General features: G+C 41.5%; 1 protein-coding gene across 4 annotated transcripts; it reads right to left on the reverse strand.

The window, feature by feature from the left end:
* Positions 1–6,689: 6,689 nt before the first annotated feature.
* Positions 6,690–23,183, reverse strand: ldah (lipid droplet associated hydrolase). Of its 4 annotated transcripts, none has more exons than XM_035994512.1 (8): positions 23,081–23,183; positions 22,167–22,313; positions 19,398–19,532; positions 18,980–19,149; positions 17,834–18,074; positions 7,205–7,287; positions 6,839–7,040; positions 6,690–6,787 (listed from the first exon to the last, which is right to left on the reverse strand). In XM_035994512.1, exons 1-8 carry the CDS (start codon positions 23,082–23,084, stop codon positions 6,738–6,740), a joined length of 1,032 nt encoding a protein of 343 aa, XP_035850405.1. In that variant the 5' UTR covers positions 23,085–23,183; the 3' UTR covers positions 6,690–6,737. The 4 variants fall into 4 exon arrangements, with proteins under 4 accessions (XP_035850405.1, XP_035850408.1, XP_035850406.1 ...); XM_035994515.1 differs by having other exon boundaries at positions 22,189–22,313; positions 23,048–23,162; XM_035994513.1 differs by having other exon boundaries at positions 23,048–23,161.
* Between the last annotated feature and the right edge of the window lie 2,474 nt (positions 23,184–25,657).

The raw sequence follows: 25,657 nt of genomic DNA on the forward strand, positions 1-25,657 counted from the left end.
TACAAGGTAATGGAGCCTTTTATACATTGTCGTATTTCTTTAGAAATAAACAATGGACAAATAAAGTCTTTAAACGCTTCAGATGTAAAGTTATTCGCTGTCAAAGTGGCGCCAAAATGAATGGCAGTCAATGGAATGCTAACGGGGGGTGATCGCTTTGTAGCATTAAAATAGGAGGTTCGCGGTCCGAGGAGAGGCTTACCCCCTTGGCTGAATTGCTGTGGAGTTCTCCGGCATCCGGCAAAAATAGAAGCGCTGTGTTTGTGCTCCAGAGGGCTACGTATCGCCGGAGCTGGGACGGAGTCGGAACACAGCCGTTCCGCAGTCAGTGAAAATACACACATTGACTTTGATGGAAACCTATTGACTCCGCCGCCGTTCCGGAACGGATCCGCAGCAGTGCCGCAGTTGGTGGAAACTGGGGGTAAGGACTGCAGTGTTGCCAACTTAGCGACTTTGTCGCTAGATTTAGTAACTTTTCAGACCCCCTTAGCAATTCTTTTCAAAAAAGCGACAAATCTGGCGACTTTCTGTAGAAAAGACAGAGACTTTCTTTAGAAAATACACCAGTATTGTCCAGCGAGCACCAAGGTATTTCTCTCTTGTGGCTGCCAAAACAGTCTTCTGTTCTGTGACTGAGGAGCAGCCCCTCCCCTCTGCTCTCTCCTCATGTGGAGCAGCACTGCGCGGGCAGGTAGAAGGGGAGGGGGGACAGGGTGCGGGGCCGGTGTAGGTACGAAAGACAGCGGGACGCGACGGGAGAAAGACGCCGCTAAGCTGGCCTGGCCCTGGGCAATATATACTATATAATACTATATTAGCTATAGCCAGGCAGGGAGCAGCTTTCTGCGGTGACAAATGGCCGGGAGACATCGTGATAACGTTGCATTAATCAGGTAATTTCGTTCGTCTTTGCAGAGAACAGAGATGCTGTATTTTCAGTTTGTCTTATTTTGTTTACAAGTTACAGATGGAGTCTGGAGATGATGTGGGGTACTTATTGTTTACTGTTTACATCTTACTTTACATACTTCAGGCTGTTGCAGCTAGCTCAGGGGAGAGACTATATGACACTAGGTGGCACAGCCTGAGACATAAACAATAAAAAAAAAAATTGCCTTCTGCATTTTTGTTTTGCTTTTCCTTCCATTGTACCGAACCGTGATGTCTGAACCTAGGTATGAACTGAACCGTGACTTCTGTGTACCGTTCCACCCCTAATATACATTATGCTGGCTAGAATTAGTTCTTGCCCTTCAGCCAGAACAATAACTCTTCCAGAATGATCCTTAATTTGTTTAATTAATTGCTAATCAATGTAATTACCCCTCTACTCCTGCTATACCCCCACACTATGAAACACATATCCCACCTATCCTCCACAAATCATTCCACAATCGACATATGCGTTTCTTGCAAAAAAATGTTTTTTTTTAAGACTGGAAATAACCTTCCTCCTCTTCATGAGATTTCCCAGTCCATTAACATTCCAGGTGGAGAAACATACAGAGCTTAAGTACGACATAACTATATGTTCAAATACAAAGTGGTGATGACTAAACACAACTAAATCCCAAATACTCACAGAACAGTCCATGTGCACCTGAACAATGCACAGTTCAAGCTCCGTCTCTCGTGCACTGCTACTGGGGGATGAAAAGTCCAACCAGAATAATACAAAAGGAAATGTCTCCATGTAGGATCCCAGCCGGTGTCTCACATTACAGCAAGTCCGTAGCATGAGAGAGCCGGAGGAACAAAAAGCAACGCAGCCATCAGCATAAGCTGCACATCATTATAAGTCCCTCGCCGACAAATCACTCCATATGCAATGCCATTGCCTTTCGGGGGCATTCAAATGTCTTAACTCCAGCCTTGGCTTCTATTTTAAGTTTGGCAGGATACAGGTTTAGGAATATCAGCTCTCTCTAATGAAGGTTTTTCGTACACTCATTGGCCCTCATTTATGAAACGTGCGTACGACCTAAAACAGGTGTAGGACGGCCATACGCTGATTCCTACGCAAAGCAAGGCATTTATCAATTTGAACGTGAGTGTAGGCTGCAATAAAATCTCATGTCTGGTCTGAACTCGTGTTTTCGAGTCAGTGTGGACTTGCGGTGCAGCATATAATCAGTTTAACAGGAGAAGGAGAAGTCATCAGTTGATCACTTATCAGCAATGGCAGATCCGGCTCTTTTAGAAGACCTCTATGCGCCGGTACAACAGTGCACACGTACAGTGTCCCGCATTTGACGTTTCCTTTCCCCGTTGTTCTTTTCCTAAACATAACCGTCCCGTTGTTGTCCCACATCCCCCAGAGGCCGTGGATCGTGTCCCGGCGTGTGACGTGTCCTTTCCCCGTTCTTCTTTTCCTAAACCCAACCTCCGTATAGATGCTTCCCATTACGTGCTGACCACCACGGAAAAAAACAGATAAACGTGTCCGTGTACACGAATCAATAGGTTAAAAATGACGTGACCATTTCACGAACTGCTGTGAGACTGTGTTGGAATAGTCCTGGATCTGCCTACTGCCTGGGGCTGCTGGCTGGCGGTTCTCTGTGCGCACTCAATCTCATTTTTTCCCTCAATCTCCAGCAACTCCCGAATACTTCAGTAAAGTTAGAAAGATATTGTCATAACATAACAGCAACAACAAAAAATGTATATGTCATAATTACAGAGAGTCATGTCTCCACACATAGAAGCCCCCGTGCTGTTTGTACTACAGCAATTACCTTTCAAAAATAAGCATAATCATAATTCTGGGAAATATTTTTTGCCAAAAACATTTAATATTTTAATAATTAAATAGAGTTGTGTATCTAAACTTACCTCACACATAATTACTACTACTATTATGAAAAAAAAAAAAATTAAAAATGTTTGCCATTTGATGCAAATGCTTCATTTTGAGATGTGTTTATGGTATTTTGAATGAAGTATTTCATTTTGAAGGAGATGTGAGGCATTTTGCATTTTGTGTGTGCAGTTTTGGGAATTGTGTGTAGAGTTTAAAACTTTAAGTATTTGTTGTAGTACAACCACCTTCTCTGGAGTATTTCGTGAGACATTTCTCTATGTAATTATAACATATTTCTTGCGATAAATATACCCAAAAATTATGCATGTTTATTTTTGAAAAGTAATCGATATAGTTCAACCATAACAAGTGAGCAGTTATAATGAGGTAAGTATGGAAACACTTCTCTTTGTAATTATTAAAGTATTAAATGTTTTTAGCAATAAATATTCCCTGAAATTATGCATATGATTATTTTTGAAAACTACGTGTTGTAGTACAACCAGCCCCGGAGTTTTCTCCTCTATTTTACAGTTGACTTGAAGATATTCGGCCGGCGACACGGCATGCACTGAATTCTGGCTTGTACACAAGAGTTTAGAGGATTACAGCAGCTTTTTCAGAGCCCATAAGTTATTTATAGCTGGTTGGGGTTGGGGTGTAAAGACCATTTGAAAAAATATATTAAAACGTGTATATTGGAAAATGTTACCAACTCTACCTTAAAGGTGCCCTGCCACACAAAAAAGTTTTGACTTGTATTTTTTGAAATATGTTAGGTCCACACACTACCGGTCAAAAATTTGGGGTCACTTAGAAATTTCCATTCCACTCCATTATAGACAGAATACCAGCTAAGATCAGTTGCATTTGTCTTTTACAATTATGTAAGCACATAATGTAATCTGAAAACTGCTGCCCTGATTAAAAAAATAAGGCAACTGATCTCAGCTGGTATTCTGTCTGTAATGGAGTGGAATGGAAATTTCTACGTGACCCCAAACTTTTGACCAGTAATGTATGTGTTTGTGTTATGTCGTCAATGTGAAAATGAACTGCTACCTCCTCTGTCAGCTCTAGCCACTGAAAAGAAATAAGCAGAGAAATCAGGTCAATTACAAAAGCTGGTCAGTCTGACGTGGTGTTGCCTGAGCTCATTATTATTCATAAGCTCGCCCAGTGGTGCTGGGTAAAGGATGCTGATAGCCAGGCGCTCACTGGCTAGCTGTTAGCCAATCAGAGTCAAGCAGCTTAGCTCGTTGAATATTAATGAGAATTGGCACAAATCGAGCGGAGTCTTCCTGCAGGCTTTCTATACCACGCTAGAATGGCGTGAAACAAGGTAACCAAGGCATTTTTTCCACAAAAAATGTTAGAGTCCAAGGTAGAACTTCAGACATTACCACAAGTAATGAAATACGTATGGCAGGGCACCTAGCTATCAAGGCTGTTATTTAAAAAAATAATTGTATTAAAGAATAATTTTACCCACCACACCATTTTAGAAAGGTTTATTAACCCTTTTTTCAGCAGTTTAAGCCCCTGCCTATTTTTATTTATCTAATTAGAAATAAAAACATTTGATATACAGTAATGGACTTGTGTGCCTTTCTCTCCAGTTTCTTCAATTAATCAATGTTCACATAGTATTTCTTAGGGTGCAATTCCCTAGGTGGCATTGTCGGGTCTTCATTCAAATTCTCCCCCTTATTGGTGACCCTTGCCACGTGCATGTGCGTGTCTTTATTTATTCAGGTCAAACCCAGTGGGCATAAAATGCATTTGGCAACAACTGAAGATGAAATATAAAAATATACATTAAACAATTCAAAACAAGCCATCCCCAAACTGCCCGTATTTAATATTGTCTTTGAAAGTAACATTAAAGCTGTAGTGCGTAGTTTGACGCCCCATGAGGAATTCTAACGAATGACAACACCACTGTTGGTTGTTACATCCACATGACACAAGCCTTCCATAATCGCACAAGTGCCCCCACCTCTCCTCCACACAGTTGCTAGTAGCCACAGAGGATAAAAAAAACATGGACTCTTCAGAAGAGGTAATTATCTTGCCAGATGACACCATGTTCTAAACACAGCCATGCGGAGAAATACAGTTTTATGAAGCTGATAGTCTTAATTAGCTTTGTATCATGTGTAGAACACACATTACACCTATACATGCACAAATTGAGAGGTTGGTGATGCTGCCTTCCCCAGAAGGTACGGCACATAAAGGGAATATTTCAATTTGTTTTACACAATGGTCTCAGATTCACACAGTGTCACGTTTCATCCATCTGCTGTCGGTGTCGCCGTTTCTCATTTCACCTGTTTCTGTGCGTACGCCTGGGTCAGTATCCGCGGAGGACCGCACATTTTCCCGTCAAATTAGATTTTTATAAATCCCAATTCTTGCGTAGAGAGCGGCGTACGTCTTCTTTTGTGCGTACGCCACGTTTATAAATGAGGCCCCAGATCAGGGATGGCAAGTGCTGGTGCTATCCCCGAAGCTCTCTGCGGGGTAGCGGTGCTGGCAGCGCTCTGACTGCTGCTGTGGGCGGAGATGAGAGCCCAGTCGGCTATCATGTCCTGATTTTTCAGAGGATAGTTCAATACAGGGAGTAGGCTACAGAGACCAGCTGCAGTCGATGGAAGAGGTTAACATGTCATCTCAGCTCGGTCCTCTTGTGAGTGTGTAAATTTTGACTCGAAGTTGAACCGTGTTCTTTCTGTCTGTTGGTCCGCCATTGTGAGTCAGAAGTAAAGCACCCGGCCCGATTAACGTACGGTTCTTTGCATCTTTCCGTAAGGTTCCAATTTCCGAGTGCAATGAAATGCAGCGTAACCGGCATTGCAAACCTGGGCAGAGGGAAGAGACCAACTGCTGCTGACTGAAGTAAAAAGTGTCACTAACTGTGCGCTGAATTTGAATTTAAGTGAGTGGAAAAGTTGCCACAAAGTTGACAGTCATCAGTGGGTCATATGCTCATTGTTTTACATCACTTTTTGATAGATAGGAACTTTCTAGACAATTACCTAGATGAAAATCTTGGCCAATAACTTTAAAGGGTAACTACCGTTTGTTTCAACCTGGACCCTATTTCCTATGTTGTTTTTTTTCTTAGTGACTGATAGGAATAACAATCTTTGAAATTGGGCCAGTATTAAGCAAGATCGCTGCAGTCAGCAGCAGCGAAACAAGCTACAATGTAAGTTAATAGGGCAATTGCCCAGCTTGTATTTACCCTAACAAAAATACTTGTTTTGTCACTGACATGCTCAGATTAATATTTTAAGTCTCTGACAACATTAAGGAAAAGACTTTTAAGGAGGTCGCCCTTTCTGTTAAATCCAGGTTGAAAAAAAAACGGTAGTTAACTGTTGTGTGCCTGTCTTAATACTGAATTAGATTCTGAATTTAATCACCACATGGAGCTTCTTCGTTTACTTGCTTTATTGTCCGAACACGATTATTACAGCCACATGACGTCAGGCTATCCCCGTACATTACTCTCTCGTTACTTCCTGTTTATCAGACATGTGACCTATCTAATCCAATACATGACATTAACCTTTAAGGGCTTTTGATTATTTTGATGGTTATTTATTTCAAGGTACTAAATAACTTCAAATATCAAATACATGTGCACTCACCTCCCTCTTCAACTAAATTGGAATGATAATTTGAAAAGAAAAAGTGACAGAAAATGGGATTTAATATTTCTTGATTCATAAATATCTCAGTCTTTGATAATGTGTCACAGGCTTTGCCCCAACTGTGATTCAAACCTATGCCCACATAATCATTCATAAATATTCAGGAGAAAACTCAACCGAATGAACATTATGAACCTCATTACACTATTGCACGGATAAAAAAATATTTAAATAATTTTTTATATTTCTTGAGCATTGAGCTTGCATTCTCAATTTAGTTTCACAATCTCTGCTGATAAAAATAAACTCCTGGTCTGGATGCGGAGTGCCATCATCACTGTTCATGTCATACACGCAGGAAGTTGAAAGAAAGCAAAGATTGAACTCGTCCCCAAATCTCCACTGATCCATTCAAACACCATTTTGGCAACTTCTCTTCCTGCATCCAGGACGAAAGCGTGGCGGAATCCTTTTTCACACAGTCTGAAATTTCCATGTGGGAAATCCCGCTTGATGTCGTAATAATATTCAACAGGGCACCAGTGGTCTGTAGCTCCATAATAAAATATGAGCTGAAAATGGGAACACAGACATTTAATACACAATAACATAAAAAGGACATCACCACTAACTAATAATTCATGTTGTCTTTATGTCTCATGTGGTTTTAATGTTATCAAATATTCACTAAGTAGCTAATGGGATTATATGGGTAGGGTTAAGGGTCTTTTCTTACCTTTTGAAGGTTTTTCTTGATAGTTATGTTGTCTCTTTCCAGAACATTCCTCATTTCCTGACCCCCCATGTACATAGCATTGGCTACAAAGAAAAACAAATGACACTATAAACATTCTAGAAATATTCAATGACACACAGGCTTGCAGTTTCAAACCTCTGTAAAATGTGATACAGAGTAGATAAGAAGCAGATTCCTATTTGTCACATTTTTCTGACCAAAGAACATGTCATCTTCAGCAAAAGTGGTGTCTTCGTGGAAAAAACATTTTCTAACAAGCGTTGCACTTTGTGGATGTCATTTGTAACTGCAATTCATTTTAGAGCACATTGAGTCAAGAACAGGCGTGAAAAAATATTGAATGTAAAAAAAAAAAAAAAAAAAGATAAGAGTTTGCATGATTGCAAACCAGGCAGGCGCAAGGCCCCCAGAGGCGCGAGGTCCCCAGAGGCACGAGGCCCTGCACAACCCTTGCGATGATTCTGGCGGTGGCGCTTATCGTCACAGTGCACTGCCAAAACTACCAAACCAACCGACTCTTTTCACAGTATCGGTTCCTTCGAGTTGATACATGTAAATGACTCCTTTGGAGTTTTGATACTTTTTGCTAAATATGGCATCAGTGCTCCATGACAGTTCGTTCGTACATGCATGTCTTCTACAACAAAGCTGCTTCCCACCCCACAAAACGTCTCTTTAATGCATTTACCAGTCATAGGTTTACATTAATAAGGGTAAAATATATATTTTGATACACACGACTCAGACTTAAAGCTCATGAAAACACTTAAGTTGGAAAATTGACCATCCAAGGAGCACATGAATGCACCATTATTGACTTGATGTGGTCTGTGTAGAGCTACGACCGTCCGTGTCGAATCTAACCCAAATTTAATGAGTCCTGGCGAGTGATGGGAAAAGTCGTTCTTTTCAGTGTACTGAATCACTAAGATCAGTTCACTAGAAAGATTCTTCATACAAATGATTTTCACCGAATTGTTTGGTGCTTGACTGCAGCTCTGACTGTAGTAGCATATACTCACTGAACTGAAACACATTTAAACCTTTAGTTCAGCTCGCTAGTGAACTGAGAGAGTGTTTTATGACCTAATTATTAAATATTTTTTTGGAAATGGTACTACTTCCTACTTTGAGACATGAAAGAGGTAAAAACACTAAATAGTAGTTTGTTTAGTTGGCGTAAGTACATCAAACCAGGTTTTATGCTTGACTATTTTTTATTACTATTTATACTGGTCAAAGGTCTAACCGGATGTACTGGGCTGCAGCAAAGTCTCAGGGTCGCTGGACAACGGCAAAGGCTCTGGGCCGCTGGACAGCACGGGCACTAGGCTGCTGGACAGCATGGACGCTGGGCAGCTAAGACTCTGGGCCGCTGGGCAGCAGAGGGTCCAAGGTGAGGAGAGGTTGAGGCTGTGCATGGCGTTAGGAACCATGTCGACCATGTCCCATTTTACGGCCTCCGCAGTTCCCAAGAAAGATGACCAGGCCGATACCCACACTGCTTGTTGTCGGGACGCGCTCTAGCCAAGGAGCACGCTTGTTAGTCATTGGGCAGACAGGCGGGAGTTGAGCAGCCCGAGAAACAGGCAGATAACTTGCAGTCAAAGCAGAAACAGGCTGGGAAACCGGCAGGTAGGTGCTAGTTAGCTGGCAGCTAGATGGCATTGAGGCAGGCCAGGGATTAGGTGAGGAGCTAGTAGTAGACTGATTGCAAGCAGGTATGGAACTAACAGGCATTGATGAAGACAAACCATTAGCAGGTGGAGGAGCTGGAGTGTATTTGAAGCTAATAGCCCAGTCAGGAACAGAGTCTTTTAACCAGGGTCTTTCTGACAACTTCTCAAGAGCAAACGACAAAATTGCCTCTTTATGGCCATCACCGCCTGCTCTCTTTGAGCTCCACCAGATCACAAACAAGGTCACAAAGTTCTTGAGAAATAGTGTCTGCTGGGTCCATTGTGCTGGTTTTGTCATATTGTCAGGGCTGGCCGAGTGCTGAGGCAAGAAAAGGATTCTGGATCCAAAATGCACGACATGACAGGGCCGATGCAGGTGTAGAATTTATTATAACAAAAAACAATCTCTTACGTGAGTCTTAAAGAATCCAAACAAAGCAGAACTTCCAAAAATAAATACTGGACTCCACAAAGGCATCAAAAAGGGTCCAAACAACGTACACGTACCCGTAGAAAACAGGAACTAGCAGGTACACCCGACAACAACTACGACATGACAAGGACTGAACAGAACAGAGGACATTAAATACAGGGGCAAACAAGCAGGGAGGGAGCAAACCGGTGAAAAGCATTAGGGACAAATCAGACTCAATAGGAAACAAAGCTAAACCAAGACACATGAAACCAAACACTACAAAATAGTACAAGATAAGTACAGGAAAACCATAAATAACAAGGAAACAGGAATCAATGAAAACACAGAGCAAGAGTTAACAAAATAAAACAGGTAACATGACAATAGGAACCCACAACCAAGGTGTTAACTTGGTGCCTTAACTCCTCCCTTTAACATGAGCCAGAAAATAAAGAATGGCTCCTGAGCTAAGAGTACCTGGCGATCAATTGGTCTTTGGTGTCGTCTTCAGGGGTGGCATGGCCTTAAAGGCTGTGATCAGGGGACAATAGTGCTAAAGCACTGTTAGAATTGAAAGTAAAATTGAACACGCTGAAACAGAGATTAAGCGAAGAATGTCACAGGATGGCCTGAGAAACCTGACTCAATTATAATGCCAATAATATTATATCTCAGAAGGTAGAATTCAAGTTATTCAGGGCAAGACAAAATTATTTTGAATCGGGAGACAAAGCAGAAAAACTACTCGCTAAATACATAGAACAGAGGGAAGTGGCTTTCACTATTTATGCAGTTACATCTAATTCTGGAGATGTTTTTACGGCAACAATTTTAAAGAATTTTAAACTGATCTCTATAGGTCATTATCTACCTCTACTGATGAAGAATCGTGTTACTTTAATGAGCCACTAGGGCTTCCTAAACTGACAGAAGAGCAAAGAAAACTCCTTAATGCAGATTTAACTAAAAAGAAAATTAAAGAGGTAAAGGGGGCCCTGTCTGAGGGGAAGTATGGAACTAAAAGAGTCTCAATAAAGATATTTATCTTTATTGATATATTATACAAACACTACATTCACATATGCACACACAGGATTCATACATGCACACACACGATTCATAAATACACACACAGGATACACAAATGCGCACAAAATTCAGAAATGCAAACAACATTTACAAATGCACACAAGATTCAGAAATGTATTTCTGATGCACACACAAATATATCTTGATTTACAAACTGCTTGCGGTCTGTGAACTTCACTGCATTTGTGTGTGAATTTTGAGACTGCCCTGACTTGGCTCGACACACAAATGCCTTTTTTTAAACAGGGAATGATCTGCAACCAATCAGATATCTCCCTTGTTTTAGCCAATCACAAGAACGCACCCCAAGTGTGGGATTGTTTACTTATAAGCCATGAACGTGTTCACACAGCGCTATATGAATGTGGTGCGGGCGCGGGCTAGCGCGGTGGGGTCATGAGGGGCTTTCCGTTCTTAGAACTAAACATTCCTAGAACACTTTTTTCGTCGTGTTCCAACAGGAAAAATTTGGGGATTTTTAAGTTCCTCTGGCCTCAGTAACGTACTTTTTTAGCTCCTACTTCTGAGCAGGGTCTTTTCCCTTTTCCCTTTTCCTAGGTGTACTTGATTGGTCGAACTTATAAGTCACGCCCACTGCCAACTCGGAACTTGCAGACGGAGCAACAACCAACAACGGGACATATTTATACACAACAATTTTCACCATCTTATTCATCATTAAATTCACTTCTGACAACATTTTAGGCGAGAAATCAACTATGTGTGTCAAATATGGGCCGTTTTACGAAAATTGATGGCTAATTGCAAATTTTGTCCGACTGTGTGTCAGGAGTTCAGCGGCCGGTGCCACCTGTGTTGCTGTCTTGCCGCCCGGCCTGCCTTCCTTCACAGACCCCGGCCTGCTGGGAGGTAGATGGAGCTCCGTCACGGCTGGCAGCCCACGGCACTCCAAACAAAGTCACCGTTTTTTGGGTTAATGGACTACCAAACGCCGCTGCCCTGACAGAGCTCCAGGACCTGCAGCTCCCCTCTTCTTGCTAAAGGGCCGCTGTGTGTGAGTGAGAGCACGGTCAGCGAGCTTGTTACGCCCGCAATCTCTTACTGCAGATTCCAGTTAATCTCATAATGGATATGTGTGTTGAGTTAATTAAACAAACGATCATGGAAATAAATGTCTCTTGTCCGCGAGTCTCATTGATAGATCCTGCGGCTGGATGGAGCTCTATCAATGAGAGCTAGCTAGCCTCCTCTTAGACCTCTGAAACGAAACCCCTAATGTTCACAAAAATGCATTAAATTGAAATCGGACACCATAGTTAGCTTTATAAGACCTTGGGGTAGATGTTCTATAAGTGGCATAACGAAATTCAAACTGTAAATATACGAAAATTATGCCGAAAGTATAGCAACGATCTTTCCCATAGGATTAAATGGGACACATAGCTAGCCTAGATAGCAGCTCCTCCTAAGGAGACCCCTAATGTTCAAAAAAATGCATTAAATTGAAATTGGACACCATAGTTAGCTTTATAAGACCTTGGGGCAGCTACTTTATAAGTGACATGACGAAATTCAAACTGTAATTAAAGCTGCAAGCAGCGATGGACGGGCCCTCGCTCCTCTGCACGCGTCGGGGTTACCGGCGGTCGCCGCTCCTTGCGACCGTGCATTTGCGTGGCACTCAGACACCGCAAATCGTCACCAATGAAAAAGGAACTCCCTGCTGCGTTCAATGATACCTCACACAAGACTCTACCTTAGATGGGTCAGCATTTATGAAAGGGGGCGTGGCTTAAACATAGGGGGGCGGGCCAAACCATCACCAATGAAGAAGGAACTCTCTGCTGAGTTCACTGATACCTCACGCAATGGTCAACCTTAAATCGTTCAAATGTTATGAAATGGGGCGTGGCTTAAACATAGGGGGCGGGCCAAACAATCACCAATGAAGAAGGAACTCTGCTGAGTTCATTGATACCTCACACAATGGTCAACCTTAAATCGTTCAAGTGGTATGAAAGGGGGAGTGGCTAAATTATAGGGGGCGGGCCAAACCATCACCAATGAAGAAGGAAGTCTCTGCTGAGTTCAATGATACCTCAGACAAGGGTCTACCTTAAACGGTTCAAATGTTATGAAAGGGGGCGTGGCTTAAGCATAGGGGCGGGCCAAACCATCACCAATGAAGAAGGAACTCTCTGCTGAGTTCACTGATACCTCACACAATGGTCAACCTTAAATCGTTCAAATGTTATGAAAGGGGGCGTGGCTTAAGCATAGGGGGTGGGCCAAACCAACACCAATGAAGAAGGAACTCTCTGCTGATTTCATTGATATCTCACACAATGGTCAACCTTAAATCGTTCAAATGTTATGAAAGGGGGCGTGGCTTAAGCATAGGGGGCGGGCCAAACCATCACCAATGAAGAAGCAACTCTCTGCTGAGTTGAGAAGTAAATATCGGCCGTTATTTGTCCTCAGGGTTGGACTCTTATGAATCCTGGAAAGTTTCGAGCGAATTGGACAATGTACACTCAAGTTACAGCCACTTCCTGTTTTGGTGGTGAAACACACAAAATGGCCGCACCGCCATGGCCACGCCCTATGACGAAATTTTTTTCTTTTAACAACTTTTCATCTTTAACTTCTTAAGATGGTACTGACCAAATTTGAAGTTGATCGGATGAAATCTCTAGGAGGAGTTCGTTAAAGTACGACATGTGGAAATGGCCAAAATCGCACTAATTTTGATCTTTCAATTCAAAATGGCGGACTTCCTGTTGGGTTTAGGATATGGCTCCAATGACGTTTTGTGTGCGTCTTGACTTGATACATATGTGTACCAAGTTTCGTGAGTCTACGTTAAACGCACTGCAGGGGCTCAATGTTATGAAAGGGGGCGTGGCTTAAGCATAGGGGGCGGGCCAAACCATCACCAATGAAGAAGGAACTCTGTTGAATTCATTGATACCTCACACAAGGGTCTACCTTAATCGGTTCAAATGTTATGAAAGGGGGCGTGGCTTAAGCATATGGGGCGGTCCAAACCATCACCAATGAAGAAGCAACTCTCTGCTGTGTTCAATGACACCTCACACAAGACTCTTCCTTAAATGGGTCAAATGTTATGAAAGGGGGCGTGGCTTAAGCATAGGGGGCGGGCCAAACGATCACCAATGAAGAAGGAACTCTCTGCTGAGTTCAATGACACCTCACACAAGACTCTACCTTAGATGGATAAGCATTCATGAAAGGGGGCGTGGCTTAAGCATAGGGGGCGGGCCAAACATCACCAATGAAGAAGCAACTCTCTGCTGAGTTCAATGACACCTCACACAAGACTCTACCTTAAACGGCACAAATGTTATGAAAGGGGGCGTGGCCTGAGTAAGTGGGCGTGGTTATATTATAGGGGCCGGCTCATTATCACATGTAGACACATTCTAAGTTTCATGTAAATTGGATGATGTTTGTCATATAAGGCGCATTTCCTGTTGCCAGGGGGGGGCGCTATGACCAAAAGTCAATTTTGGCCTGTAGGTGTCCTCAGGCCTGGACCCTTGTCAATCATGAGAATTTTCGTGCAGATACGACAACGTACACTCAAGTTACAACAACTTCTTTGTTCATCCCTAAACACTCAAAATGGCCGCCACGCCACGCCCACACCGTCTGACGAAAAGTTTTACTTTTAATAACTTTTCATCTTTAAGGTGTTGGGATGATAGAGACCAAGTTTGAAGTACATCGGATGAAATCTCTAGGAGGAGTTCGTTAAAGTATAGCACCTTGACTTTTAGGCCTACTTCCTGTTGCCACTAGGGGGCGCTATGACTTTAAGTAAATATCGGCCTTTATTTGTCCTCAGGGTTGGACTCTTATGAATCCTGAAAAGTTTCGAGCCAATCGGACAATGTACACTCGAGTTACACCCACTTCCTGTTTCGGCGGCGAAACGTACAAAATGGCCGCCCCGCCACGGCCATGCCCTATGACGAAAAGTTTTTCTTTTAACAACTTTTCATCTTTAATGTCTTAAGATGGCACAGACCGAATTTGAAGTTGATCGGATGAAATCTCTAGGAGGAGTTCGTTAAAGTACGACGTGGAAATGGCCAAAATCGCACTAATTTCGAACATTGAAATCAAAATGGCGGACTTCCTGTTGGGCTTAGGGTATGGCTTCAATGACGTTTTTTGTACATCTTGACATGATACATATGTGTACCAAGTTTCGTGAGTCTACGTTAAACGCACTGCAGGGGCTCAATTTTTTTAACATTGTAGGGGGCGCTAGCGAGCCATTTTTGCGCGCCTATTCCCGAAACCCTTAAAATACGTAAATTTTCACCAGACTTGATGCGACCGCCAAATTTGGTGAGTTTTTGAATATGTTAAGCCCCTCAAAAAGCCAATTAATTTGCCGGGAAAATAATAATAATTAAAGCTGCAAGCAGCGATGGACGGGCCCTCGCTCCTCTGCGCGCGTCGGGGTTACCGACGGTCGCCACTCCTTGCGACCGTGCATTTGCGCGGCACTGAGACGCCGCAAATCGTCACCAATGAAAAGGGAACTCCCTGCTGCGATCAATGATACTCACACAAGACTGTACCTTAGATGGGTCAGCATTTATGAAAGGGGGCGTGGCTTGAACATAGGGGGCGGGCCAAACCATCACCAATGAAGAAGGAACTCTCTGCTGAGTTCATTGATACCTCACACAATGGTCAACCTTAAATCGTTCAAATGTTATGAAAGGGGGCGTGGCTTACACATAGGGGGCGGGCCAAACCATCACCAATGAAGAAGCAACTCTCTGCTGAGTTCAATGACACCTCACACAAGACTCTACCTTAAATGGTTCAAATGTTATGAAAGGGGGCGTGGCCTGAGTAAGTGGGCGTGGTTATATTATAGGGGCCGGCTCATTATCACAAGTAGACCACAAAAATTTGGTGAGTTTTTGAATATGTTAAGCCCCTCAAAAAGCCAATTCATTTGCCGGGAAAAAGAATAATAATAATAATAATTCCATCAGTTTCAATAGGGCCCTCGCCGCTGTCGGCGCTCGGGCCCTAATTAAAGCTGCAAGCAGCGATGGACGGGCCCTCGCTCCTCTGCGTGCGTCAGGGTCACCGGCGGTCGCCGCTCCTTGCGACCGTGCATTTGCGCGGCACTCAGACACCGCAAATCGTCACCAATGAAAAGGGAACTCCCTGCTGCGTTCAATGATACCTCACACAAGACTCTACCTTAGATGGGTCAGCATTTATGAAAGGGGGCGTGGCTTTAACATAGGGGGCGGGTCAAACCATCACCAATGAAGAAGTAACTCTCTGCTGAGTTCATTGATACCTCACACAATGGTCAACCTTAAATCGTTCAAATGTTATGAAAGGGGGCGTGGCTTAAGCATAGGGGGCGGGCCAAACTATCACCAATGAAGAAGCAACTCTCTGCTGAGTTCAATGACACCTCACACAAGACCCTACCTTAAACGGTTCAAATGTTATGAAAGGGGGCGTGGCTTAAGCATAGGGGGCGGGCCAAACCATCACCAATGAAGAAGCAAATCTCTGCTGAGTTCAATGACACCTCACACAAGACTCTTCCTTAAATAGGTCACCAGTTATAAAAAGGGGCGTGGCTAAATTATAGGGGCCGGGTCAACCCATCACCAATGAAGAAGCAACTCTCTGCTGAGTTCAATGACACCTCACACAAGACCCTACCTTAGATGGATCAGCATTCATGAAAGGGGGCGTGGCTTAAGCATAGGGGGCGGGCCAAACCATCACCAATGAAGAAGCAACTCTCTGCTGAGTTCAATGACACCTCACACAATACTCTACGCCATGCAGTTCATTAGCTATGAAAGGGGGCGTGGCTTACACATAGGGGGCGGGCCAAACCATCACCAATGAAGAAGCAACTCTGCTGAGTTCAATGACACCTCACACAAGACTCTACCTTAAACGGTTCAAATGTTATGAAAGGGGGCGTGGCCTGAGTAAGTGGGCGTGGTTATATTATAGGGGCCGGTTCATGATCACAAGTAGACCACGCATTCTAAGTTTCATGTAAATCGGATGATGTTTGTCATATAAGGCGCATTTCCTGTTGCCAGCGGGGGGCGCTATGACCAAAAGTCAAATATGGCCTGTAGGTGTCCCCCGTGAATTTTCGGGCAGATACGACAACGTACACTCAAGTTACAACAACTTCTTTGTTCATCGCTAAACACTCAAAATGGCCGCCACGCCACGCCCACACCGTCTGACGAAAAGTTTTTCTTTTAATAACTTTTCATCTTTATGGTGTTGGGATGATACAGACCAAGTTTGAAGTACATCGGATGAAATCTCTAGGAGGAGTTCGTTAAAGTATAGCACCTTGACTTTTAGGCCTACTTCCTGTTGCCACTAGGGGGCGCTATGACTTTAAGTAAATATCGACCTTTATTTGTCCTCAGGGTTGGACTCTTATGAATCCTGAAAAGTTTCGAGCCAATCAGACAATGTACACTCGAGTTACACCCACTTCCTGTTTCGGCAGCGAAACGCACAAAATGGCCGCCCCGCCACGGCCACGCCTTATGACGAAAAGTTTTTCTTTTAAAAACTTTTCATCTTTAATGTCTTAAGCCTTCGCCGCTGTCGGCGCTCGGGCCCTAATAATAATTCCTTCAGTTTCAATAGGGCCTTCGCCGCTGTCGGCGCTCGGGCCCTAATAATTCCTTCAGTTTCAATAGGGCCTTCGCCGCTGTCGGTGCTCGGGCCCTAATAATAATAATTCCTTCAGTTTCAATAGGGCCTTCGCCGCTGTCGGCGCTCGGGCCCTAATTAGGCCTATATAAAGAAATCTCCTGCTACCCTTTTCTGGTGTTACACCAAAATCTGTGACCCATCAGAATGTGTGACTGTAGAGCCGGTCTACCTACCGTAAATCATTTTGTGACTTTGCGAGAAAAATCTGACCCGGGCAAAGGCATTAATAAAAACTACATCAAAATAGTGTTCTTTTCACTGTTAGTCTCGTTTGCTGTTACAGGTCATTTATGATCATCAGATGAAAAATGTAATAGTTTCAGAAACATTTAAAAGTAACATAATTTCTTTAATCACAAAAGAAATATTGCTTTAATATACTATTTTTTTCCGATTATTCCAGCACCACATGAATGCAAAAGTGCAAAGTAATCATAAGTAAACGCCCTGTAAGAACGTTCGCGCCTATTAATTTTGAAAGAGCAACTGAAACACGTCCTCACTTACTCCATTCAATAGTAGAACTTCATCACTCAGTGACAAAGTGACACAGGGACAGAGGCACCGAGTTTTGAGGTTGTAGGGCTGGCCCTGTGGTGCGATGCAGCCAAAAATGTAGAACTGGCACTGTAACATTTCTCAACAAAAAGTGAACATTATAGGCATCAAAGTAGTAAAGAACAAAGCATAACCAACCTGCACAGTCTCCGCTGAGTAGACCTACAGTAGGTTGGACTACAGTGTGGTCCAGAGAGCGGATGCCACCAAACACTAGCTTGATCAGGCTGGCTTTAAGTTCCTCCGGCAGCAGAGAGAGCAGGAAGAGAGGCAGGTAGGCCACATAACGCATGTGACACAGCACAGGGGTCATGACCTTCCCCTGAGGAGTCTGAGCCATGCGCTCAATGGTGGGAAACAACGCAATGGCCTTTATAATCTTTATAAAAAAAACAAAGAGATTACAAAGGACACTTCAACTGCCTTAGATTAACACTGCCGATAATGTGATTTTTATAATTATGTCAATTAGATAAAAAAAATTGCATTTCTATTCACTTTCTATTCATGCCTATTAGTTTCAGTATTGTGGGAGGATCTACCAACACCCATGGAAAACCAGATATGTCATGCAGCTTCAAGCATAATTCATTTGAATACCTTTGAATTTTGAAAAAATGGACGACATTCTGAACGGCGATGCTCCACAGAGCAGAGCTGAGAGGTGTAGTGTGTTTCAAGATGTAGCACATGTACTAAACTGGGACCAATAGAGAAGATTAGCAACAGCCCCTGGTGCAGATGGCAACTAACGTTACGCACACTGTTACTGTGCAATAAAATCTTCATCTTGAACTATCAATCTTGATCAATCTGATCAACAGGTATTAACATGTAGAAATTGATATTTCAATCTGCTCTGTCTGAATGCAGTCTCTCGATCATCTACCGCCGCTGCTACTCTGCAAATAGCAAATAGTTACAAACAAGCTAAAACAAAAGCTTTCTGAATGAAGTCTAGTTTGCCACGAATCTGAAATTTGGCACATTCTTGTAAACTTAGCTGCTGGCTGAAACAAAATATCCTCTCTTCTCTACCAGCGGTAACTCCACATGGCTAATTATTATGCAATGACATATATCAGAACTTGACTATGATGTCTGCGTTCTTTATTCTTTCTAAACTTCACTTAGTATTTTGATGTCAAGAATGTGATTTATTATCCCTTATCCTAATCCATCTGGAGCTCTTGACCCCAGAAGGTTAAATGGTTTATTGTTGTCCCCCTGTAATATGTCCCCCCCCCCAAAAATAAAACTGGGAGATATAAGAGAGTGACTAACCTTGAGTTCAGGATTTCTCTTCATCATGTTGAGAATAATGTAGCAGCCGATGGAGTGTCCCACCAGGACCAGGCTGGTTCCTCTGGGAACATGTTGCCTGAGGAAGGACAGCTTGTGTTCAATCTGGCCGTTCAGGCCAAACACGTCACCTTCTGCTGCTGAGAAGGCATCTGTATTAAAAAAAAAAAAGAGTTAAAAATCAAAATCTAAAATGTCTTGCCAGAATCTTTCCAATTTCTCTATACTTTTGTTGGTGTCCATGTTCAGCTAGCCGGAATTACTAGGCTAACAAATCCCAACTTCTAAATATGTTAGGTGTGATAAACATTTACTATTTCACGTAGCATGATAATTCATGCTCTCTCTTCCAATGTACTGAGATTGATTAAAATGAAAAGAATTTGAGAATAATCCGTACCTTCTACCATATCCATGGAGTCTGGTGGTACACAGTGGCCAGCATGACTTACAGCCCACACTGGATGGCGGTATTCAAACATACTGTGAAGTGTTTGCATGAAGGTTCTATAGAAGCCCACTACACCTGGGTTACCTGTATGGAAGACAGCAGAAGATCAGCATAGTTCCCCACTATCGACTATTCCTTCGCAATTTATGGTCACTTTGGTCAGAGGATTAAACCAACATAATATAAAACAAATCCGATAAACCCCCTAGGAGGACTTCAAAAAACAAACAAATTTGCAAAAAAAGAAAGCTAATTATTTAAAATGGCTGATTATGATAAGGTCCGACAGGCAGTATGTCGACAACAGCTGGTGTACGAATACTAAGACTGCACATAGTCACTGCTTGTCATTATTAAATAATTATCTAAATGGAATTTTTTTACATAATCAGGGTTATTTTGTTTTGGAGTTTTGGGATCTTTAGTCAAAATAGACCTGACCCTCCCTTCAACAGCAATACATTTTGGATGACCCTCCAAAATGATATGGAAAAAAGGGATTACCCTACCCAACAATTCATTGATGCCTTCTGTAATGGTTTGCACTTGGCAAAGACGTACAAATAGCCATTGTTCTTTTACAGCCATAACATAGGTGACTAAACCTCTGCATTCTCATCTTACGCATCACACTCCTCTGTTATGGTGGCCATTTCAGTAGATTTACTCACTAACATTGTTGTGGAAACACAATAAGCATGGAAACTAAATGCACACTCCCTGCATTATTTCAAATACTAAGTTACTCATCTAGTAAATTAGTATTCACATGAAATAAAACAATAAAACATTGAGACCATTCAACAAAGCACACTGGGTAATAACAAATTCAACACTGGTTGCTATGGACTCGTCACTAGGCTTCCTCAGTCATTGAATATTTTAGCATAGGTAAAGTTGCCAAAGCTGAACATTATCCAAAACTCAATTTCTCAGACAAGCGTCAATTTGGGAGCTTGCATGCTACCACTCCTTCCTTCTCAAATGCCTTGAAAAGGCTGTCGTTTGCACAATTTCACAAATAATCACGGAAAGGATATTTGAGTCGGCTATAGCTACAGCCTGGAGACCTCTCGTCTCCTGCACTCCCGGCTGGTGCTATACACGAGCTTCGACTTTTCCAAATAAAAGCTTGCGTCTTGTCCGCTATGTTTTCGTACGGTGTTTTGGATGTTTTTGAGTACGGCAATAATGCTAATGAATAAAATTATTTTTTCAGCAGATGTCTTAGTTACAACACAATGGAGCTAGCAAAGCAGTTTTGTGTTTATAGGTGCGAGCGGGATTTATTCAGTTTGGGAAATCCCACGGTCTCTAAAGCTACAGCTCAAATTGTCTGCCTGACTAAACAGGGAGGGACCCATCTGCTAGCGATAGGGGCCGAGACTGAGAGAGCTACATGGAGCTACATGGATAAATATGCATCAAACAAGCCACTTTGAAAAGTTGGGTGACCCTCCCCCCTAGACAAAAAAAAAATTGGATGACCCTCTCATCAACAAAGAATAAAAAAACATGACCCTCCCCTATTTTCCTCCGGTGGTCCATTCCATAAATACTGAACGGTCCCTTAGAGCAATTTTTAATGAGATTGGTTGTGACCTATTGTTTGGTTTCATCAAAAGCGTTTGCAATACTGGCATAGCATCACCTAACAGTAATGTTAGCTAGTCTCAGGCCCTAATTAAGGTCTTAAATTTATATTTTGTTGCAGGGCTCCTTTTCAAGACAGGGTCACAACATTTAGCTGGTAATGCAGGACCTGTCTTTGTTGATATTGTACTTAAAGGGTAACTACCGTTTTTTCCAACCTGGATGTTCCTATGTTTTGTGTCTAAGTGACTGATGGGAACAACAATCTTTGACATTGGTCAAGTATTAAGCAAGATCGCTGCAGTCGGCAGCGGCGAACAAGCTACAATGTAAGTTTATAGGGCAATTGTCCTGCTTGTATTTACCTTTACAAAAGTGCTTGTTTTTCGTTTTTGCCACTGACAGGCTCAGATTAATATTGTCTAAAGTGTCTGACAACATTATGGAATGGATCCCTTCCGAGATAGACCTTTAAAACCTCTTTGAGACCTTTCTGTTTAACCAGAAACAGCTCTGATGTCGCTAGCGCTAAACCCACCAGACTATTTAAAAAAGCAACATATAGAGCCAACATATTTACACATGTAAATCGATAAAGTATGAGTTTCTTTCAACCAAAACTAGAGTTGTGATGGTTGGAAAAGTTGAAAGACGACCCATTTTGTTTCTGTCGACTTTAAATGAAGTGTATTTTACGATGCTAAAATTACTGTTTATTTACATGGAGTCTGGTGGGTTTAGCGAACACAATTTCGCAGATGTTTTTATGTTTACAAAAGGATCTTACTCTTTAACAGAAAGGTCGACCTCCTTAGAAATTCTTTCCATAATGTTGTCAGACACTTTAGAATATTAATCTGAGCCTGACAGTGGCAAAACAAGCACTTTTGTGAAGGTAAATACAAGCTGGACAATTGCCCTATTAACTTACATTGTAGCTTGTTTCGCCACTGCAGCGATCTTGCTTAATACCAGACCAATTTCAAAGATTGTTGTTCCCATCAGTCACTTAGACACAAAAACATAGGAAAATAGGGTCCAGGTTGAAAAAAACAGTGGTTACCCTTTAAGTCCCTGCTTTAAGTGGTGCACACTTATGAATACAGAATAATTAGTTCAACTCACCTGGAATGATAAGAAAAAGCACCTTGTGTCCAGAGTGTAACTGACAGGAGCCAAATTTAAGAACCTCTGTGATGGCTCCACAACAGTAGATTAAGTCCGTCTGTGGTTCACCCCTGTTGTCTGTCACCATGTTATCCATCTTATTACCTTTGAGGAAAGAGAGGGGACAATATGAACACCTTTGTTTCACCATTGCAATTGTAGCATTCATTTCAATCATTTCACCTGATAAGTCGCATTTATAAGTCGCATTGAGCACTTTCAATCACATGGTAAATACTTGTATACAGATCTTTTGTAGAGGTGCAACTGTAATACCGTATTACATCATGTAATTATGTAGTACAACTGTTTAATAACGTTAGCTGATACAGTTTATCAGCAAAGTCCAAAGGTGGCGTATTTCTTCCACGTCAAAGCGAGTCTTGTATGTGGGGCGTTTGCGCTGTCAGTCAAATTAAAGACAGCAAGATTCTAAACATTTAACATTTAAAAAAAAAAACGTGTACATATTTCCACACACAACCTTCACAGCTCTCAAGTGAAAGAAAAAAACACTGCGAGGAGACGAACAAATGACTTAATTATTGGCATTTCAATAACGTTAACTGATACAAGTATTGCTCATTTGTTGGTGCAGAAAGAATGGCTATATCATATTTTAATTGAGCAGTATTTACAGTATAATATATGCACCTCTCAGAATATGAAGCCGTATTAAATTGACAAATTTTAGCTAACGTTCATTAGTTTGGCGTGAGAGCACTAGCATTGACACTGGCTGAAATTAGTTAAAATTACAAATTACTGACTGACATTCCCTAGTAACGTTACTGATTCTCCGACGCTATCTGACAATTGTTACCAAAATATATTTTAACCTCTTAAAAACGTAAGATTAGGATTCTATCTTCTCATTGATTAGTGCCTCCCGTTATTATTATACATCCACGGTGTGTTTGCTAAATGTGAGGACTTCCTGCTTGCGGCCGTCCCATAATACCTTTCTTCTTTTTGTTAAAGTGCGGTTACCATCCAACTTACAGCTACATTACTGCCCCCTATACCACTGGAGTGTAGGTAGAGAGAATCTAAGTGAATGAATGGTACGGTAATGTCAGTGGTGGAAGAAGTATTTTAAGTATAAGTACCACCCTGTAAAAATACTATGTACAAGTACAAGTTCTGCATTGAAAATGTTACTTAAGTAAAAGTATATAAGTAGCTATCATCAGGATATTGTAGCCTACTTAAAGTATTAAAAGTGAAAGTAGTCAATGCAGAAAAAAATCCTCATATTTTAAAAACTAGAAACAATCAAAACAGTTCTGTCAATCAAGTGTTTAAGTGGCTAATCATTTCAGCTGTACTTGTAGGCCTATCTTGTTGGATAGTTTAATTTATAATAAAACATCAGATTCATGTAGTGGAGTACTTATTTTTTGCAGAGGCAGTGTCTGATGTACACTTGTACATTATATAGCTAAAGCAAATTCCAACACCAGTCCCTTGGCATTAATAGTTCAAATGATCATTCAAATTAGCCCACATGTTACAGTTTAACATCCTAAAATCAGTGCATATAATAGATAATGTGAAGCTATGACGAGCTGTCTGTATATGTGACCTATGGAGATGTCTTCTGTCTAGTGTGTATCACCTGGAGCCGGTCAGGTTGGGTCAGCCAGTTTATTCATCCTCTGCATTTACAAAGAAGTAACAGTGCTCATCTCAGGGCAACGGAAAGCGCGCTTTGTCTCGTCGGAAATCCTCCGTTGCTGTGAGGAATTACCCATCTCTACAACACATTCTACTCTGTACAATACTGTGCAACTTAGCCAGTGGTGGAAAAAGTGTTAAGATCCTTTACTTAAGTAAAAGTACTAATACCACACTGTAAAATACTCTGTTTCAAGTAAAAGTCCTACATTGAAAATGCTTAAAAGTGTGTTAGTATCATCAGGAAATGTACTTAAAATATTAAAACTAAAAGTACTCTGCAAAGAAAATCCTCAATCAACTAAGTGTTGAAGGTCTAATCATTTCAGCTGGACTTGTATAAGGTCATTATATTGTTGGGTAGTTTAATTTATACTTAGTCATCATATTTTATAACATGTTAACATTTTATAACAACGACATGTGTTTTGTGTGCAAACATCTTAATTTGTAAGTAACTAAAGCTGTCAGATGAATGTAGTGGAGTAAAAAGTACAATATTTCCCTCTGAAATGTAGTGGAGTAGAAGTAGAAAGTGGCATGAAAAGAAAAGACTTGAGTAAAGTACAAGTAAGTCAAATTTGTACTTAAGTACAGTACTTGAGTAATTGTACATTCCACCACTGCACTTAGCGAAGCAATCTACATGATTATAAATGTACATTATGTAATTGTTCTGTGCTCATGCAAATGTACAAGGAGAGTCACCAAATATGAACAAAAATATATCAAGCAAAAAATATCAAGCAGATCACAAAGAAATATCTCGCCTGCTTGTACAAAACATTTCACAACTGACTACTGAACATACTGCAACATACCTGCATTTACAAAAAAGGATAATAGTGTGTGAATGCTGATCTCATAGGACAATAGTAAGTGCACTCTGTCTGGAAAGATGGCACATGAGGGATAAAAGTATCTTTATCTTTGTTTATTGCTAAGGCCATATGGTCAAAATTAAATTATTTAATAATAATGTATAACAATAACAATAACTTATTTCACTAGTAAATTGCTGTTGAACGACAAAAACAACCACCAGATGGGAAAAGGACATTTACAATAACTTCAAATGCACCACGAGGCTGTAGTTTACCAGCTTCTCCGACGGCAGCTGCAGATTGTTACATCCCGGTGTTGAATCCTCTACAGTAAAACAGTCAAACTTTACACCGTTTAGCCTTAGCTGTCAGCATTTTAACCATGTTTAATCCAGCTACTAGCTAGCGGTAGGCTAACATAGCTGCTGTCGAGTATAGTGTTAACTAGTGTCACGTGCAGCGGTGTTTGTGTTGCCTGTATCGTCTGTTTCAGAGCAGACATATCAGTGGCACCAGATTTCGGTAGCCAGGGTTGGCAGGAAGAAGATTTTTACAGGTAAATGTTCCAATTAATGATCCAGGCAGCACATTCTCGTCTCCCTCCTTCATTTTACAGTCCAATGGTGGCTAGAACGGCTCCGGGTCAAACGTCAATATGGAATAGATTAATCTGCGTTATTTTTTTTTTAACACGTTATTTTTTCTCAGATTAATTAATCGAAATGAATGCGTTATTTTGACAGCCCTAGATAAAAGATGAATAAAACTGCTGTTAACTATTTAGTTGCTAAGTGTTTGTATTTACAAACATGGTGAAATTAACTTCAGAAAATTAAATTACATCTGACCAAACAAGCTGGGTCAACTTTCAAGTGCTTTTCAAGTAGTTAACGCTATATTGTCCACAGGCATTCACAGACATGTTACCTCGTTGGAAATCCTCCGTTG

The sequence above is a fragment of the Sander lucioperca genome, chromosome 18 (assembly GCF_008315115.2).
Source record: "Sander lucioperca isolate FBNREF2018 chromosome 18, SLUC_FBN_1.2, whole genome shotgun sequence".
NCBI classification, from domain to species: domain Eukaryota; kingdom Metazoa; phylum Chordata; class Actinopteri; order Perciformes; family Percidae; genus Sander; species Sander lucioperca.

Coding starts and splice junctions, on each gene's coding strand:
- ldah (XM_035994512.1), bottom strand. Junction 7,288..17,833: donor ACTCAGCGGAGACTGTGCAG/GTTGGTTATGCT, acceptor TTTTCTTTGTAG/CCAATGCTATGTACATGGGG. Junction 7,041..7,204: donor TCAAGAAAAACCTTCAAAAG/GTAAGAAAAGAC, acceptor TCCCATTTTCAG/CTCATATTTTATTATGGAGC.